General features: G+C 40.3%; 1 protein-coding gene across 2 annotated transcripts; it reads left to right on the forward strand.

Annotated features, from left to right (window-relative positions):
- The first annotated feature begins 12,747 nt into the window (after positions 1-12,747).
- LOC136463319 (early nodulin-20-like) lies at positions 12,748-17,145 on the forward strand. 2 transcript variants are annotated; one of them, XM_066462322.1, is made up of 4 exons: positions 12,748-13,306; positions 13,806-13,964; positions 16,518-16,588; positions 16,858-17,145. In XM_066462322.1, exons 1-3 carry the CDS (start codon positions 12,913-12,915, stop codon positions 16,541-16,543), a joined length of 579 nt encoding a protein of 192 aa, XP_066318419.1. In that variant the 5' UTR covers positions 12,748-12,912; the 3' UTR covers positions 16,544-16,588; positions 16,858-17,145. The 2 variants fall into 2 exon arrangements, with proteins under 2 accessions (XP_066318419.1, XP_066318420.1); XM_066462323.1 differs by having other exon boundaries at positions 13,867-13,964.
- The last annotated feature ends 4,140 nt before the right edge of the window (positions 17,146-21,285 follow it).

The raw sequence follows: 21,285 nt of genomic DNA on the forward strand, positions 1-21,285 counted from the left end.
ACAAAAGACGATCAATGAGATGGGGACTGCATGGAAGGATTGACTACCCAATGCACTATGGGCTTACAGAACGGCCTATAAAACACCACTTCGAATGTCACCATATTAGTTGGTCTATAGGAAGACCTGTCATCTACCTATTGAGCTAGAATTCAAAGCTCACTGGGCCATTAAGCGATGGAACAAGGATTTGAAGCCATAGGAACTAAGAGGAAGACGCAACTCTCTGAACTTGATGAATGGCATGAAAAAGCATATCACAACTCCAAGATTTATAAGGAGAGAACAAAAAGATGGCATGATAAGAGGATCAAGAAGGAGTTCGCCCTAGGAGATAAGGTGTTACTTTTTAATTCTAGGGTTAAATTATTCAGGCATGGAAAACTCTAGAGCAAATAGGAAGGACCATTCAAGGTGATAAGCACTTCATCGCATGGAGTGGTAACACTTCAAAATAACAAAGGTACATTATTCAAGGTAAATGACCACCTGTCTTAAGATCTTTCTAGAACCTAAAAAACCACCTGAGGATTTGGATGAGGTAGATTTTCTGATTTTACCATAGATTTACATCTCTGCCATCCTCTTTATGTTTCGTAATGCGAAGATATACTTTTTGGGATTAGATAGGGATAAGAAACCACCACGAGAAAAACTCGCACAAGATGATGATGTGTGGGGCCGCCCGGCCCCACCTAGAGGCTGCTCGGCCCACTGTCAGCCTCTCTCATGCCTGGTTAACTCTCTCGTGTCTTCTAGATCTTTTCTTGTTAAAATCCTATAGTTTTTTGACACATTCGGTTTTTCTTCGTTACGAGACCCCATATGGATAGATCTTGACCCCTGTTGTAAGTTTCCCCCCTATATAAGTGAGCCTTTGTCTGCCTCCATAGTCATCCCATCAAAGCCTTCTCTCTCCAACAGCAGCAAAGCTCTCCTCCTTTCTAGTTTCCATGGTCAACAAAGAGATCGTCCCCTATGGTTTTGATCCTAGCAAGAAGCCCGACGCGCTTGCGCTGACTGTCGTTCCTCCTAAAGTTACCCCCATTTGCTCAAGCCAATCTTACTTCACCCAAACCATCTATCGTCTGGCCCTTGTTCCACCGCCGCCACGTCCACTTCTTAAAGACAAGCCACGTCAACAAGAGCCTTGTCTGGACCTCCAGAAGCTGATCAAGGTGATGAAGGAGATCAACCTCCTTCCTCTGAAGGGACATGAGGTGCTGACTAGAGTGAATAGCAACAAATTTGGAGATGTTACATGTGTAAAATACAAGTCGGTCACCCCTTGTACCACCATTGAAGGAGTTCGCGCTACACCGGATCAGATCAAGGTTGTTCCACTGAAGGAGAAGAATAGGAAGGCACCATCACCACCTATCCCAGAGGCTGAGAAGTGTCTAAGGATGACTATGGCTCTCCTAGAGAAGAAGATTGAAGACCTCTCTGATGTTATCTATACCCTAGAACAAAGGATCGACGAGGAACATGTTTATCACAAAAGCCTACAGCACGATCTTAATGCTTTAAATCACTTTGTTGTTAAGGTGAAGAAGTGAGAATTAGATAGTCGATAATAAGGCATGAGTGTTTAGGTCATGTGTTTAAAGATAGTATGCTTAAGTCACTCGCTTAGCTCAGATCATTAGAATATTGAAGTTTAGTGTTAGGTCATCAAAAGTTTGTGTTTAGTTTGTGCTTGTGTAATAAAGTGTCAGTATATATTAATGGAGTCTTATTACTATTATATGCTCTCTATTTCTTTTTGGATATGTGTTTGTCTCCATATGTTGTGCATAAAGGTATACAGGAAAACAAGTGTGGGGGAAGCACACCGCAACAAGACGAAGACTCGATCACAAAAATCATGAAATTCATAAAGCAATGGACCAAAAACCACGCTCGCCAAAGTTGGACCGAAATGGCCCGAGAGTGGGCCACCCAGCCTCATCTATGGGCTGGCCGGCCCATCACAGTGCCGCCTCACCTCGCGCTTTGTACACAGTCAAGTTTGAGCCTAATACACTCTATATTTATATGTTTCACTTTCCATTTCGAACCAAATTGAAAATCCTTTGATAAAACAACTTTAAAACCTTAGGAAAGATTATTTCAGTCATGACTTAAGGATAGACTCACATAATACTTTTCTTGGAAGTCATGCTACTATTGGGAACTTATTATTAGGGACCCCATGTTACTTAAGTTGTTGTGGAATGAGATATAGAAGAATAATGAGAACTAGATTCTTGATGTCTTGTTATTGGAGAATTTTTTTTAAAGTAAAAAGAATAGCTACACCTCTCCTTTGTGGTAAGCAATGTCCTACCAAAGCCAAATATAAACTAGAGAAACCTTCTACATATACTACTTGTCATTGTATTGAGTTTGGTCAAACCTTATGACCCTTGTTGAGAAACTTATCATGCTCTCAAGATCAAGATCATGTACACTCCACATATATCTACTGCTCCTAGCACTAGGAGTACGCAACAACATGTTTTCCATCCACCCAAAAATGTTCTACTCCTACACTAAGAATAGACACAAAAATATGCTTGATAGGATAAATGCTCCAAGTTCTTATAAATGTCTCTCTTAAAAAGTTTCAATTGCAAAAAGAGAGGCATGGGCTATGCAAAAGTTATTCATAAAAAAGTATTGAAAAATGGACAAGTATACAAGATATCTAAAATAATGGGTACTCAGATGCCCGCCTGAAACAAAAGAAAGGAAAAAGAGAGAGAGATGAATAAGATAGCCCATGTTTTCTTGCAAAAGTTTTTCAAGTTTCAATCAAGAGAGATATGTTTCAAGGAGCATAGTAGAATTAGGATAGCCACCATATACATATCCACACTCATGCACATCTTGATCTAAGAGTATGGCATTTTTCTCCTTAGATCCTTATTTTGACTTTACAATATATGTAATGCAAGTATGTTTTCATATTCATCCCTACCTGAGCTCCATATAAGCTTTTAGAAGTAGGCAAAAAAGAAGGCAAAGTCATAGAAGGCAAAGTCATCAATGCCTTGGTGAGAATCCAAAAATACCATATATACAAAAAGATTTGAGAGTACTACAAAAGGAGAAGGTAAGCTATGTTTTGTTTTCAAAAATCTTAAATTGTTTCTCTAATTGACTTGACTAAAGGAAGATGGTGATCTATTTCAAGCTGTTCCATTCTTCAACCGCCCAAAGTTTCATGGTAGACACTTTGAATCCTGTAGAGCATATATGACTAGGAATGGTTTTTTGTTCATGTCTTGTCCTAAGGTTATGTCTTGAGTAATCCATCCTTTTATCGATGATGAATAAAGCCTAAGTATGGGGGAGTTTGTTAACGGTAGTTAACATTCATCATAAAACCATCAATATAACTTGAATAAATGGCTAAAATGGATCACCAATGTAGACTTAGGGGTTTAAATAGACAAATTCCATGAGTTTTGGTGAATCTATGTTTTTAGCAGAATTTAATCAGAAAACCATCAAGGAGGACCTATTCATCAAAAGAAATCATAGAATTCCAGTCACGTAATCAACGTGGGAAGACTCTAGAAGACTCCAAAAGGCAAATCACCGAAGTAGGACACATGTCACTGACATGTGGGGCCACCTAGCCCCACCTAGAGGCCTAACCAGCCCCTATGGGCCCTACCTATCAGCCTCATTGTTATGTCGGTTCTCCACCACCTTAAGGATTGCATCTCCACCATTCTTTAAGTTAGGTTTGATCCTACACCCCCCTCAAGGTAGATGACTCATTTGATCCTGAGAGCTGAGAAGGCAGAAACCCTAATTCATATGTCCACCAGGATCAAGGCTAGCAATCAAGAGAAGATTAGTCCTCAATAGGATCTAGTCTTGTATGAGAGATAGTGAGATAGAGTGAGAGGGAAGAGTTTGGAGGAGTCCCATCCTATCGGTGCTCTCTCTACGGCTTGTACCCTGGTGGAATCAAGTTCTTCTTGAGCTTGTTTCTGAGATTTCTCTGGTAATCGACTTCTAATTCAAGTAAGCATCTTATTCATATTATTCTTTAGGTTTGTGACTCTCTTTTGAGTACTTTAATCCTTGTAGCTCCTGGGTTAAAGTAGTTTTCATAGTGTAAGTGTGGTGTCTAGACTCGGTTACTCGTGGATATACCCTATTTTTTGGATGAGTGGTAGCCTACTAGAGTGACTTTTATAGACTCATTGAATCCTTTATAGTCCACCTCTTGTTAGTAGACCTAGCAGGACATTGTTGCTATAGGAAACATACTCTGCCTGTGTTTTCTCTAGTAATATCCCCAAAATTGAACAATAGAACACAAAGCATACCAAAGTTAGAACTAGAAGAACTTAGCAGTCTCCTCTATGCTTCCTATTATCTAACCTTGATTATGAAGTTGGGATAAGTTAGATTTGGTTATTCTCACACATGTTTGCTTGAGTTCGATATAAAACTAGGTACTCCTAGTGAAGTGCAACATCGGTATAATATCCGTGCGCTTGTGGATTATTCTGTGTGCATTAATTTATACCAATAGGAGGAATGTGAGGAACCTAAAGAAGTTGTAAAAGATGAACCCACTCTGCCTAAGTCAAATCCACAAACCAAGCAGGTATGGAAAGAAAATGTAACATCACCACCTAGAGTCACAAGAGGTGCAACCATCATGGTCTCCATCCCTAGGACTGGCTGATGTACCCAAGGAATGAAGATAGGAAAAGAGTCCTATCTAGGAGCACTTAAAAATCTAAACCTTTGCTATGAGGTAACATCAGTAGTTATCCATATTTACTTTTTAGTATTGCATGAATTATTTTTCACTTTTAGCATGTTTACTCTTCTGCACTAGTATTGCATTAGTAGAAAGAAAACAAAAATTGCATCATTGCATCATTAAAGCCTAAAGCCCCATGTGAATAAATCTATAGTGTGTAAAGACCCATAGGAATATTCACCATGGTGGCATAAAAGTAAACGTAACATACATACATGTTTTCTGCATTATATAAATAAGAAAATCCAAAAACATTAAATAAACATCCTGCTAGAACTTTGCCAATTAGGAAATCTGTCTAAACCTCCAAGGACAATAAATCTCTGAATGGTTGAACGCTAACCCTTTATCATAATCTATGCCACGAGTTTTGGTGCTCTTATTGGAGTATTTTGCAGGATGATCAAGAGTAAAGCCATCCATCTAAAGTATATTTTTCCGAAAACTATCGCTACACCCGCTACAAGAGGAACACAATTTCTGGACTGAATAAGAAAGACTTCTGCTAGTAGACTCACTCTAAGAAAGACCACGACAACATCCAGCTTAAGGGAGGAGCATCTCCATGTATCTAGCTAAGTATTTTTTTTGGTTCTATAACTTTTATGTTTGCTTCATATTTGCTAAAGAAATAAAAAGATGCATAACAAACTAAAGCAAAATAAAAATTTATCTTAGCTAGTTACATATATATATTAAAGGTGTGATCTTAAATTATGAAAAACAAAATAAAAAGTGTATGTCTAGTTTTTTGTTTTTAAGAGCTGAATAAATAAATGGGCTCTGAGGATAATCTCTTAAATGGAAATGATGAATAGTTGCTCTATCATAATTCCTTTCAAGTTCCTAGTTTTCAGCCTTGAATTCTTCTAAGTTTTGGATGCGACTGTTTTGATATAAGAATTTACTCTAAACTTGAAACTCATGGCTAGCATATGCTTGATCTAAGTCTTGGTAATTGACTGATGTGATATAAGAAGGTCTGAGCTATTGTTTATCTTGTTTCAAATGACACTAAAGTTCTAGAGATTTATCTTTTGAAAAAATATGAAAATCCCTACATGATGAGCTCCTATATGACAAAGCTTGAATTCCTACCAGAGCAATATATGATATTTAGATTAGGAAAACATCCACTCTATATATTTGCTGCTTGCATAGCATTGAGTTTAGTCAAGCTTTGTTGACCCTTATGAGAGGTTTGTCATGCTCTTAAAATCAAGATCACATACACACCACCCAAATATACACTACTCCTATACTAGGGGTAGGCACAATAACATGCCATTCCATCTAGATCCACCCAAAAATGTTTTACTCCTACACTAGGGAGTAAACATCAAAAAAATTCTTGATAGGAATTTCCACCAAATGAATGCTCCAAGTTCTTATTGCTATCTCTCAAAATTTTTGTTGCAGAAAAGAGGCATGGGGCTATTCAAAAGTTATTCATAGAAAAAAAGAAAGATGAAAAAATGGACAAGTGTCCAATATATTTAAAACAATGGGCACTTAGATGCCCACCCAAAAAAAGAAGAGATGAATAAGATAGCTATGTTTTCTTATAAAATTGTTTCCAAGTTTTAAAAGAGAGATATATTTTCAAGGAGCATAGTAGAATTAGGTTAGTCACCAAATATATCCACCATATATCCATACACATGCACATCTTGATTTGATTATATGACTCAACTTTCTTTGGATCCGGGGTTTGACTTTACAATATATATTGCAAGTATGCTCTTTTATGCTTTTTCTACTCCTATGAGCTCCACATATGCCTTAGTTGTAGGAAAAGAAAGGCATAACATCTTTATTATCTTAGTGAGGATCCACAAATACCATATATATTGAGAGACTTGAGAGTGTCATACGATAGAAGCTCTGAGTTTTATTTTGAAAATCTATAAAAACTTCAGAATAATGGTTGAGCAAAGAACTTGAGACTATGATGCTTGACTTGATCATTATATCTTTCAATTGCTCAAGACCCAAGAGAAGGCTGAGAAGCCCCATGGTTGAAGGTAATATGAGGTAAGTTTGAAGTCAGATCGGTTTATTCTAATCTAGAGGAGAATTCTTATCTGAACCCATGTGTACTTTTGAGAAGTGAAAGCATCGTAACAACTCTAGATCCATTTGCTAAGGGACTAGCAAAGGATAAGCTTGAGGGAGTTTGTGATGGTAGTTAACAACCATTATAAACCAGTCAATATAACATGTACAAGGGCATAAATATAATCACCAATGAAGGTTTAGAGGTTTAAACTAATAAATTCCACGAGTTTTAGTGAATCTATATTTTCTGCACGGTTTATTCAGAAAACCATCAAGGTGAACCTACATGTCAGATTTAATTAGCGCTTATCCGTAGCAAAAAGGACACCAAAAGACTCTAGAAGACTCAGGAGGACTCCACACCGAAGCGGAGGGCAAGACGACTGCTAGGTGGGGCTGGTTGGCCCCACCTGTAAGCCGCCCAGTCCCCTAGGGCCCACCTATTAGCCCCCTTGTTGCAATATTGGTTCTCCACCACCTCCTAGGTTGCATCTACGTCATCCTTCAAGTTGGTTTGATCCAAGGGCTTACGTTGGACGCTCTGGCCTATATATATATGCCCCTACCCCCTAATGAAGGCATAAGTCATTTAAGAAGACAGAAACCCTAATCATCCTTAGAGCTCCACTATATTCTAGGGCATAACTAGTTTGGCTAGGTCTAGAGAGAGGCAAGCAGGCTTTGCTTGGATTCCCAATCTTGTCAAGAGTGTGGTTCGGTATAATCTTTGTACTCCCTCCCTTCTGTATCTCCATTACTTTTATATGCTAGTTACAATTGTTATGACAATATTAGTATTCATCTTATTCATGTTCTTTGTTACAATGTTCATCGTCTACTTTGGTTATATGCTTAGTATAGCTAGTTTATCATCATATCCATGCATAAGTTCATATAGCACTCACTCCTACTACGCACGGGGTGAGTGGTCGACATTGTGTAAGCGTGGTGCTTATACATTGTTTACCTATGGATACATCGTATATTCTAGGTCATATGGTAGATCGTGGATGTGACACTCCTGTTCAATCCTTTATAGTCCACTTCTCGAATATAGGCGCACGTAGGGTCCAGTTATGAAGGAAGAGCAAGCTCTGTTCTTAATCTTCCTTAGTAATATCCCTTATGTGTAGATATGAGGATGATCTTTGCAATGACTACTAGGTATAATTGCACTAATCAATGTATGCTTTGACTTGTAATTAGGAGTGATTTAGGAATTATTCCTCTAATATTCTACCTAATCATACTAATGCCATAGAAAGGAGTACTCTGAGTGATTTATCATTATTAATACTTATCATATATCTTATCCTATGACTTATCCCCTGTTATGAGTGGAATATTGGTTATGGTTTATTTCTCCTTTAATAGTATAAGTTATCAATACATGTCCATGCTAGACCTTCCCTGCGGTAAAAATATAAATAACAATACATGTAATACTCTTGGGTAAAGTGCTATAATGGTATATTATCTATGCGCTTGCAGATCTTTTTAATCATATATTTATATATTCTTTCTAGTCACATAAAATGATAAAGAACTACTTAGTATTATTCTAGTAGTAATGTTGTGTAGTACCAACAAGCATCTCTACCATCATAACTAGAGATAACAACCTAGTAAAGTAATGTTTGGAGATATAGGTTTATAATAGGTGGCTACTTAAAACAATTGACATGTTAATAAATAGCAACACCTGCTCAAATGCCCAGCCTCGGTCGATCTGACTATTGTGAAGGTTGTCTCCCTGCGCTGGAATTTCTTGGCGTTGCCATCTAGAATTTCTAGGGTGGGGTGTTCAATCAGACCGTAACAACCAGGAAGACTTCCGCACTGGAATTTCTTGCTCGGCAGGAATAAAAATTCTAGTTAATTTGTAGTTTTCAACAGAGAGGGGTGCTCTAGAAATTTAAGGAGGCTGAGCAAGAAATTTCAAAGGAGTAGGCTTCTAAAAATTCTTGTTGAAGGAAAAGGAATTTTCGGCGGAGAAGAATTTTCAAGGTTGGACCAAAAATAAGTCAAGGATGATTGTTGGAAGGTGTCTAGAGAAATTATAATAGATCTTTTGAGCACTTAGGACACCTACAGGTAATATAAATTCGATCCCTCTTTATAGTACGACATCCTATAACTCAAGAGAAGTTAAAAACCAATTGAAATTAAGGCCAAACTTCTCTCAAATTAAAGCATGACGCCACATCTTTCTTTAAAGTAATAATTGAGGGGGGTCACATGTTTCAATTGCACTTTTCACACTGATATTTAACTGAAAATCTCATGAATCATCATTAGCTCTTTATATGCATCATCATCTATTCACCAAAACCCACAAATAGGATTTGATGCACTTATAGAGTGGTCACTCATGGCTTCCTCAATGGAGACGTATGGCTCATGTGGAGGCCCAAACTTTGGTAAACAAATCAAGAATATCATTTGCTTGTTCTTGTTGTTCAAGATTTTATTTTAGGTGATTCAACTCAATCTACTTGTTCTTGTGTTTTTCATTGTAGGTTTTACAAGGAATCAACTCACTACATGTCTAGCAACCTTTGGTAACAAGTAGAATCGATTATAGAGGCATAATCTTTATTGATTTGAGATTTCATTTTACTCGGGTTCAGAATTTCTGACGACCTAGATCATATTTTCTGACCTTGGAAGGTTCAGAAACTCTGAGCTTGATCGAAAATTCCAAGCCTAGTATCTACTGGAAATTTTATATTTTTAGGAATGCCTATTCAGCCCCTTTAGGCAACATCTCGATGCTTTTAAATGCATATGAAAAGTTAGTTTAAACCTAGTGGCACTGAGATAACTATTTTGCTTTAGAATACCCCTCTTAATAGTATGACTATCTATCCTAAACCTTACCATGCACTCTATTGCATCTTGTTGGATGAAATAAAAACACCTAGCATATACCTTAGCCTTCGAGGTTGTTTTCATCTCCTTCTCCTTCTTCATGTGTGAGTTTTGCTCCATATGGCTTAATCATCGCCACAACCATCTCCTCGCCTTGCTCATCACTCCACATGTGGAGCTAGCCCAAACACAACTTATTGAACGAATTAGTTCACTAGTTGTCACTCAATTACAAAAATCAAACTTAGGGCTTTCAATCTCCCCATTTTTGTTAATTGATGACAACCACACAAAGATACGAATTAAGTTGAAAATCCAAGCCAGCACTTCACATAAGTGTAAATTGCTAACTTGGTTGGAACCTTGTGTTGCTTATCCAACATGAACCACTTGGGAAGGATTGGATAAGTTTCACAAGATCCAACTTGGTAGTGTTAGTCCCCCTACATATGTGCTAGAGTGGTTTGGTTTCAAGCTTTCACATATGCTAGATTGGAATCATGGGAGAATTACCACTACTAAGTGCAAAGGTTTCCTCTTGCTAGACGAACATTGCGATGCTGAGGTATATAGAATTAAACCTTTGTAATGTGTATACCACTTGTAGATCTTCATCCTTAGTACCCTCATTAGCTAGACAACAAAAACACTAGAAAACTCCATGAGATTAATATTATAGGCAAGTTTCTAGATAGCCAATTGAAAACTACTTAAGCTCTTGCTACCACTTGAAGCTAACCAACTTATAGAGCTAGGTTCAAGCAACAATCAAGTCTATGTCTAGCAACCAACACACACATAGGCAAGAGATACCACAGAAACCACTTGGAAACAACTATGCTATGATGCAAATGCAAGCAATTATTTGAGTTGCACAAACACAAATGCAACAACCAAGTGTTCATGTGCTTTCTCCCTCTACTTATGTGCTTTTTCAAGTTTTGATCCCCTTTTATTCTTCAATCTTGCTCTTTTATCTCCCTCCATCTTGATATCTTTGTCCAGCCAACTTCTCCCTCTTTCCATATTTTGTGCCAATCTCTCCCCGTTTGTCATCAATTTCCACAAAATATGACACCACTTGATATATATACTTGAAATGTTGGGGTTGACACCACTTGGAATCTTGGGAAGACACCACACTTGATGGAGATGATCACTTGAGGTCTTCTTAGATTGTTTCTATGAGCCTCCTTCTCTTTGGCTTGAACAAGTTGATTTGCATAAGCTTATCAACTAGTAATATGGTACTAATTGATGTTGCACCTTTCACCTTCACTAATGGGCCGTAAATAAACATTAAACCCCATTAGGGAAAATAGCAAATGGGCTTTCTAAGAGATTATAAATTTTAGGGGCCGTTTGGATCCTTTCATTTGGAAGAATTGAAATCTACTAATAAATTAGGCTATTTGGCTTGGGATTTGACATCCCACCACTTTTCAAAGTTCATATATAAGCTTATCTGAAATTCGTAGGGTGAAAGATGGAAATTGATTCTATAGATCATCATTCTATGTTTTTACTTTGTAACTTATAACACGCTCTTCAACTCGCTCCTCCATCGTAGAAATACAACACATAAGTATCTCTGTCGTATAGCCAACAATAATATACAAATATAATGCATATAAAACCATATTAGCTCAATTAATATGTGTCTAAATTATAATTATTAAAATGAATTTGACTCCAAGGATCCAAATGGGGCCTTAGAGATTTTTGTAAATTTTGTCAAACTCTTTTGAAAATGTTTTGGCACAAATAAACTATGTTTTTAATAAATTATTTTTGCAAACATTTAAATTTAAACTTGTTTGTTTTTTTAAATATTTTAAAGTAGAGAAAAATCTATTTGAATTAAAACAAATTTTGTAAATTCATTTTCAACATCATAAAATTAAAGCAAAGGCATGAATGCAACAAAAAATATCAAATTAAATTATAAAATGATTTTTCTAAAAAATATTTTCAACCATTTAAATTGTCACAACTTAATCGAATCTTGGAAAATTTTAGAAAAATTATGAACCGATTTATTTCATTTAGTGTAAACTATTTACATAAAAAATAGAAATTTGGGGTGTGGCAAACTACCCCTATAGAATTCTCGCCCTGAGATTTGCTAAAGCTACGGTCGTTACAAAAATCCAAATTATACAAGGTCATAATAATAAAACAAGCAACCATGCAAGAGCACACTAACATAACCAGGTCCTTAAAAAGGAATGGCAGGAAACCTAAAAGGGATACCAGTATAAACAACCATGTAATGTCCAGATCTTGAGTAGAAAGAATTTGTTTTTTCAACAATTTTTTTTAACTCTCGACCAGGCTCTAGGGCCGTGTATTTTTCAACAAAATTGATATATGATCTAAAATATGCATGTTTATATGTTGACTTTACTACCTGATGCATGATTTAACGCTTGGATATTGACTCTAGACGTGTAGTGCCTAATCCATGGTGCCTAGCCCTAGAGTGATCGACTACAAATCTACAATGCCATCACACTGCTAATCCAACCAAAACCCAGGGGCAAAACCGTAACCTCCCTTGCCCCACGCCCTTCGTCGCTACATTAGATCCCCGCGCACAGTGGGGTTCCAAAGGACAAAGCCCCTTTACCGTTCGCACCTCACCACGTCCCCATACACCCAGTCTTCTCGTACCACATCCGAGCCCGCCACAACCTTCGTCTCTGCCGCGTGGCCCCACACCTGACGCTCCCGTAAGGCCGTAACCCGACGTGCATAGACGTCGTGCAGGCGCGCGCAGAGGCGAATCCAACGCGAAAAGGGCACGTTATTTTGATTTTGAGAAGGAAAAAAAAAGAAGGTGGAGAATACGAGCGAGAAACCTTGGGCGCGTGTATCATACTCTGGAGACCCACGTTGGGTCCACGAGCTATGAACCTCTGACACTGGGACCAACCGAAGGGGTCTCAACGAGGCCTTGGAAGTCGCGGTGCACGCACCATCCTGGGCCATCGCCAAAAGTCGCGTTATTTAAACTTGAAGGGCAAAATAGAAAAGGTGGAAATTTAGGAAGCAAACAAAAGGTCCACTGCCTTGTCTGCAATGGCGTCTGGGCTTTTCCCACGAGCGCCCCCCTGCCCTTCTCGCTTTCCTCCCTAGGCAACTAGACGCCGCGCTCCCGCAGCGCCGCTCCGCCGGCACCAGTCCTATCTCCTGCCCCAGCTGAGGTGATGGGGTCCTCGTCCTCGGCGTCGCCGCCGCCACCGCCCATGATCGGGCGGGCCGGGAACCTCACCGTCTTCATCACGCCGCCGTCTCCCGCTAGCACGCCCCGGGGCGCCTCGCGCACGCCGCCGCCCGAGTCCCAGCGCTCGGATTTCTCCACACCCACCCCGCAGAGGGCAGCCCCGTCGCCCTCCCCTTCTCCCTCGCCGCGGAACCACGAGAGCCCGGTCGCGGCGCCTGCGGGGGTGCTCACCCCGCCCCCGCCGCCGGCTCCTGCGAAGGTCGCGCCGCCGCCGGTGCAGGTGCCGCCGCCGCAGTACGAGAAGGCGTCCGTGGGGGGCAAGCACGACGGATCGGCGTTCGGCTTCTTCTGGGACGCCGTCGCGCGCGTCCAGGAAGGTGAGCGAACCGCATTTCGTGATTTTGGTGGATTTTGTGGACAACCAAAAATGTTCATCTTGTGAAGTTGTCAAAATGTGATTTTCAAGTTTCCCACCAGTTTGGAACAGTTCGAATCGAAATTCAAAAGGCTAGATCCGAACGAGATTTTTTTCTTGTCGGCTATATCGGAAGTCCCGATTTGTGTCGGAATTCCCGACTCGGAACTCCCGACGTAGGGATAACCCAGATACCCGAGCAGATTTCTTCAGGCTTTCCGGAAATCCTGACACCTGTCGGAACTTCCGACGACAAGGCATCGGGTGTCTGGGTTATCTTTCCGACTTGGGTGGGAACTCCCGACAATAAGGCATCTTTCCGAGAGCATAACTTCCTCATCCAGACTTCGAATTAGACGTTTCATATATGTTTTTTTTACCGTCTCGACGAGAGGAACGTAACGGTGAAGTCCATTTCACATTTTGACAACTTAGAACATTTTTTTTTTGTTGTCTAACAGATTTTTGTCCAGAGATTTGGGGGGTTCTCATGCTTGGATTCTCTCTCTGTTCTCGTCGCAGCGCACGCGAGCCTCGACGAGTACGTGGCTACCTGGTTCGGGTTGGATCAGTCCAAGTACCAGTGGGCGCTCAACGACTACTACGAGGCCACAGGCAAGGTGAGTGCTCTTCGACTTCGCTCCTCTTCAACTTTGCTGAATGACCGTGTAATTAGGGGGAATCGCGTTCGATCAGTGTCGTTTCGTCTCCGCTATCGGTACTCTGATCTGGATCTGTATCTGGGATGAGATACTGTTTTGCGACAATGCCTGGAGGTCGATGGAGCATTTGATGTTTGTGTGGCGGTGGATGTTGGTTGGTAAGATGCGGGGTGTTATGGCCATTCTATTAGATGGCCTGGTAAGATGCTGAGAGGGTCTTGGAGTGTGTGTGTTAGGTGTTGCCTTGCCTGGTCCCGCAAAGGCTTTTGTATTGGGGAATATATGCAAAGGATGTCTAGATGGTAGTGGTGGTGGTGCTGCCTGTTCAAAAAAGCTCAAGTCAATCCCTATCTTGCAGTATCTGTAAAGTTCGAACCAAAGAAGGCCCTAAAACACAAGACAAGAATAGATGCCTAATCACCCTTATTTTAGCAACTGCAAGAATGATGGGTCATTGTGTTGGGCTACAAAATATGCACTAGGACTGTCATTGTCTGGAGTAGCACACTTTGAGGCATCCAAAATGTTGTGGGATTAGTTAAAAAAAGTTTGTCCCCCTGGTTTTAGCTTTGGTGCACTGGCTGTTTTTGTTCATTTTCGTCTCGACACACAGATGAACTCTTGGGTAGAACAAAGTTTTCTTTGACATATTGCTGTTTGTTTTCTTGGAAGCACCAAGGGCACTCGTGTTAGTATTGTAGTTTTTTTATACCCTTTTAGCATGTCTGCTACTAAATTTTCAATGAAGGAATTTGGGAGTCGTTGTGATGCAGAAAATATGTAAATTGAGTAGCTTACACTTACACCCAAATTGGAATAAATATGTGCTACAATTGATGTGTTCTGCAGAAAATTTTGCGGTGCTGAAAAATATAAACTGGAATAAACATGTGGTACAATTTTCAGTAGGCATTTTCCTTGAGTACTAATGCAAACTTGAACTGTGTGCGAGTGGATTCACTTAATCTACCTGGATGTTCTAGTTCTGTCAGCTGAGTCTGTATCAGTGATTGAACCAGTAATAAACTGGGATCCAGCTTGACTCTATTTAACATTTATATTGACTTTGTGCTCCACCCACTTCTATTCCATACCTTCTTTTGGTTCTACCATTAACATCTCAGTTCACTACTGATGCATAGTATATTTGGATTTGGAAATATCGATAGCACTTTATCTAGCAAACCAAGCTTTTTACAGTATGCAGTGTTCACTTGATTTATCCAAGAGTTCTCATAGTGGTGATTCAATGGGCGAATGATATAATGACAGCACTAAGTGGTAGTTAGTTTATGTCACCACCTCATAGAATCCTGATACATTTGAATTGGGCCGCTCTTGTATATTATATTTGCTGTTATTGCATGACATCATTGGCATTGTACTTGCATGGTTTCATCTATCTTTGGCACTTTATTGCTTGGAAATTCAAAGCAAAACAATATTTTTTTAAACAATAGGATATTTTAGAGCTTAATATCTTTTATATTTGACTTTCTGGATGACATATACTAATTGTAGGTAACATCTAATGGAATGATGTTACAACATCAATATAACATTCTTATTTTATATTGTTATAGCCTTCAGAAAAATGGCAGAATCCTTGAGATTCAACAATTGTAGCATGCAACTCAAATCTGCTTTTTGGGTTGGTGTGTGTCTTTAAGGGCTCTCTACCCTTTTCTTCTTAATGAAAAGAAAACACAGCTCTCCTGCGTTTTCGAGAAAAAAAAAACTAGCACTTGAGTTTTCCTGTTAAGCTGGTATGGCATAAATTTAATTTGTGTTTTCCCTGTTTCATTGATTTAAAATAACATCAGCATCCAGCTTGGTTATATTAATATTATATAGATTCCATTTGTTGTATGTGGAAGGGCGGGCCTAGTGCAAGCGGTAGTGTCTTACCACCTGTGACCGGAAGGTCTCGGGTTCGAGACGCGGTCTCCTCGCATTGCACAGGCGAGGGTAAGGCTTGCCACTGACACTCTTTCCCAGACCCCGCACAGAGCGGGAGCTCTCTGCACTGGGTATGCCCATTTGTTGTATGTGCATCTGCTATTGCCTATTTCTACATCATATGGTACTGTAGCATAAACACAATTAGCTTACACATTCATATGCAATATTTATTGGGATTAAGCTTTCACGTAGAGAATAGTGATGACTGATGAACTCACTAAATCAGTTGCCCTTCTAACTTTCGTGGTATCTACCTGTTTGTTTACTTAAATTTGTTTCAACACAACAATTAAGCTGATGTTTCACGTGAACTTTCGTTCCAACTGAAGAATCTGATAATGAAAGTGTTCTTTACCATCACCTGAGGTATCATGAGCAATATTAAAGAAGTATTCTTATTTCCTGGTTCATTATCGGCATCTTAGAATGTATTGGGAACTAGTCAGGTGGCAGAGTAGTGCCCATAGTACTTAATTGTCTGTTTTGAAAAATTACTTACCAATTACCCTGAGCATAGGGATTTTTGATGCCCTTTGTACTTCATTGCAGGAAGTGGATTGTGTAAAAGGTGGTAAGCCGAAGGAGCTTACTACTACTAAAGTGCAGAAAGTCTAAAAAGGGTAAGCAACCTTGTACTCCCTATGTTCCAATTTACATGTCGTTTTGGCTTTTCTTGATATACAACTTTTATTATGTATCTAAACATATTGTATATCTAAATACATAGCAAAAGCCATTGTATCTAGAAAAGCCAAAACGACCAATAATTTAGGACAGAGGTACTCCTATATGATAAATCAGGTATTGTCCTTTCCCCTTTTTCAACATTCTTTGTGCTGTTCACTGACACGTATATCTACCTTCGCCGCAACTTCGTTTTGTGTTGAAGATGTGTAGCTAGCAGCGTATGTCTGGAGAAGCATGTTCCATTAGTTACATTTTGGTGGGGCCTTGAAAGGTCATCTCTGCTTTGTCGGCGGCCCAAGTGTATGCCCTGCACCGAGCGCCATGCATCTGGACTTCTAGCGGCCGCGGTTGAATCAAAGGAGCGGCCGCTGTTTTGTTCCGCCGTTCAGGATCTGCTGTAATCCTAAGGTTATGTCAAAACACAGAAACGGTCTTATTTGCAATGGGTAATAGTATTTCTAATCTGCGTGCTGGCCGTTGTTTACCGCCACGCCCTCGTGTTTTCATGGCTAGATAGCAATAGCATGCTCATAACGTGATGTGGCAGGCGATGTTACGCACGGCGTGAAATCTCAATCATCGGTTAATTTCCGCCGGACCTGGCCCAGGGTCGTAGATCGGAGGCGCTTCCCTTCTGGCACCAGGTCGTAAAGCTTAAGAGCTCATGAATTACGATAGTGCACTGCGTTCCTTGTCGCTTGTCCGGACCGCCCTTGGCATATGCTGAATTGCATGGACGAACACAGCAGAAATTAGCCCTCTACATGGTCCGGTTGTAACCCGAACCGGGTTGGTGCGGATATGGTTCGCGACCATCTAACCCTTTCAGCTAAGTCTTTGACATGGAGCTTGCTGGTTGGGGTCAAGGATCTCGAAACCGGCGAGCACAGCCAGGTGGAGGGCTCCGCGGCCCGCGGCAGTGGCCTGGCAACAGCAGCGACGCTGCAGCCGCGGATGCCTGGGCCGCCCTGAACCACATGGTGCGGCTGTTGACCGCTGCCTCGCCGTCAGCGGGGTACGACAGGGCATGTTCAAGAGCAACGCCAAGTGTTCGACATGGCCGTTTGCCGCAATAGCGTGGCACCGCTGCGGATGGCAGCGTGTAGCGAGCACTGACTTGGTCAGGTGAGATCAAGGATGCGTTTGGTAGAGCTGTCTCGTAGGAACTTTTCAAATAATGAATCAGAATCACTTTGTGAAACTGTTTGATTGTTAGACTGGATTTCGATCCACATAAAATTATCTTTTCCGTTAAAAAAATATAAATAGAAATATGCTTCAAAAAAGGTTACAACTTTTTGGGGTGTACGAAAACTTAAATACAACTCGTTTTATTTCTTTGCACTTTAAAATAATTAATTGAAAAAATACAAGCGTTTTAGTGCAGAGGAGAGCTTAGGCAAAAATCGCGGGACGGTTCCATCCGTTTCTGCTCAGAAACAAATTGACAAAAAAAGTTTGGTGCAGATTCTGGTGTTTCATGTGAGAAATGGAACCGATATCCGCACGTCCAAACGCACCTGAACTGGACAAACTCGCAGAGCAGTTAGAGAAAGACTTGCAGCCATTAGCACTCTGCGGGACCTCCCGCAGACGTCGGGCACCACGATGCCGGCATGGCCGGAGAGGCAGATGGCGCGCGTGTGCGTAGCCTGGCATCGAGGTAGGGGACTGGGAGCGGTGGAGCTTATGGCCGTAGCGTACTAGCGTGTCGCATTGCCTAATTAACCCGTGCAACCAGTGGCGGATGCACGATGCGGGATAAGGGGGGCTAAAACAATGGAGATATTGATTTGCATGAAGATTTAATGGTGAAATCAAGCTTTTGCTACAGCGATTAGGCTTGAAATCAAGTCCCCTTTGGATTCGCCGCTGCATGCAACCTGCGGGTTCCAAGCCGCGAGACTATTGCTTTTGGATTGGGTTGGTTTTCATTCACAAATCGCATAAACTAGACCATGTACAGGCCTAACAGAAATCCAACTTCGCTGTTTAGGGTATTGCATGTACTGGTCTGCATATAGGTTTATTCATTTTTGGTTGTGGACTCTTATATAGCCTTACATAGTGTTTAAAGCAGAACTAATGCTATGTTATGATGAGGGTATGGATGGTCCCATCTTTTGGTGGAGATTGGTGGTCCAATCTTTCAGTGAAGATTGATAACTTTGATTTACTATGTGAAAAACAGTTTGTAGCAACAAGACTTTTGTTTAGGGGCGGCTGGCATTGGAGCAGCCCCCTAAAGTGGCGTGCTCGAGCTCCAACACAGCAGCCGCCCCTACAAATGGCACAGTAGGGGCAGCTGGTAATACGAGCCGCCTCTACAAATGTGTCGATTTGTAGGGGTGGACTAGTATGTAGAGGTGGCTATTACCAGCCGTCCCTGCTGTGTCCATTTGTAGGGGCGGCTGAATCACCAGCCACCCCTACAAATGCCCGCTGCATATATAGCAGCCACCTTCTTTTACCTCGGGCCACTCTCTCTAACCTAAGCAAAAAAGTTTGGGAGATCTTGAGCTCCTCCCAAAAATTACTCTACTAAGGGAGAGGTTTTGATCTCAAATACTTTGGTGGAGAGATTGTACAAGGTAAGAAAATACTATTCCAAGCCTTTATTTGAAGTTTTAATGGTCGGTTAGTGATCGTAACGAGAGTTTTGCTTTTCTCTCTCTTCTATGGTGCTTGAGCTTTGTATGAAGCAAATTAGACTCTAGTTTTGAAGCTATTAGTGTAAATTAGTTAGATAAATAAGATTACACCATTTATTAGTCGATCTTGCTTGATTTTAGTTAAGATTACACCCTAGTTTCATGTATGTTTCATGTATATGTAGATTTAGATCTATATCTAGGGTTTGTTTTTTTTTATTTTAATTTTGTAAATTTATGTTTCATGAAATTAGAATAGGGTTTGCATGAAAGGTAGTGGGTAAAATATTAATTGTTGCAAATTATTGTCTTTGAAATTATTTATTTTAATTAATAAATATATATTTTTAATTATTTATTGATAAATAAGCCATTAATTAATTACCCTCTACCATGGTGTGTGTTTGATATGCTTCATGTAATTTTATTTTATATTTATATTTATATATATCTGAAGTATATATAATTATTGTCAAGTAATTAATTATTAATTTGATTTCTTTACATATATATCTGAATTAGTAGTCCTTTAATGTATTTTCTTTGATTGTTGTGTTTTAAAAGATGGAGTACATGAAGTCTTGGATGTATGGTTCGTTAAGGTTCAAGGCAGGTTTTCGTGAAGAGGTGGACAAATTTATTGAAGCCGCAGAGAAGCATGCAACGACGTTGACAGAGAATAAGGATACAATTATTTGTCCCTACAAAGATTGCAATAACCTTATGACATGGACAGATGTGAGTATCATCAGAGAACATTTGATTGTGCGAGGATTTGTTGAGGACTACACAGTGTGGATTCATCATGGTGCAACAACGGTTGTTGATAATGACGACGATGGTGAAGAAGACGACGCCGAAACCCTAGAATACATGTCCCAATACTCAGAAGAGCTTGATATACAAATGGATCCTGAGTTTGGCAATGAACAAGGTGGTGATGCTGGTGGTTGGAATGGTAACGACAAAGGTGGTGTCAATAATGATGGGGGAGCACATGTTGGTGATGAAGATGATTTTGATGATTTGGAGGAAATGGTTCGAGTCCTTAGACCAGAGATTTTATTAAAGAGCCCGAAAGGTCTAGAAAATTTGAAAAGGGTGACAAAAGCATCGAAGAAGACTGTGTATGATATTGAAAATGGCTGTTCGACACATTGGACATTGCTACGTTTTGTGCTTGAGCTACTCATCCTAAAGGCTAAGTACGACTGGTCAGACTGTAGTTTCAATGATCTATTACGTCTCCTGTCATGGATGCTGCCACAACCAAACTCAGTTCCCGCCAACACATACCAAATGACGAAGGTCTTAAGTCCATTGACAATAGGGGTTGAAAAAATCCATGCATGCCCCAACCACCGTATCCTATTTCGTGGCGAAACATTCAAGTCATTGGATAAATGTCCCCGGTGTGGGGCCAGCCAGTACAAGAACAATGACCTTTACAGTGGGGATGAAGCCTCCATGGGAGAGAAGAGGAATAATAAGGGTACAAAAAAGGTGGTACAAGAATCTCAGCCCCTAGAGGACACTCCATCATGTAACGATGCAAAGTAGAGAAAAATTTCTGCCTTGGTAATGTGGTACCTGCCAGTAACCGACCACTTAAGATGTATCTTCCTAAACCCTAAAGAAGCCACACTCATGACATGGTGGATGATGAGCGCAAGGTGGATGATGATAAGATTGCACACCCGACTGATTGTAGTCAGTGGCAAAGGATCGATGAGAAGCACAAAGAATTCAGTGATGACCTAAGGAATATACGGTTTGGCTTGAGCACCGATGGAATGAATCCCTTCAATGAGAGGATGAGCAACCACAACACTTGGCCAGTGATCTTGACCATGTATAACATCCCAACGTGGTTGTGTCAAAAGAGAAAGTACCTTCTCCTCACTATTCTCATTTCTGGCCCTAAAGAAATAGACATTGATATAGACATGTTCCTCAAGCCTTTGATGCAAGAAATGGAG

The sequence above is a fragment of the Miscanthus floridulus genome, chromosome 7 (genome assembly GCF_019320115.1).
Source record: "Miscanthus floridulus cultivar M001 chromosome 7, ASM1932011v1, whole genome shotgun sequence".
In the NCBI taxonomy this organism is placed as follows: Eukaryota; Viridiplantae; Streptophyta; class Magnoliopsida; order Poales; family Poaceae; genus Miscanthus; species Miscanthus floridulus.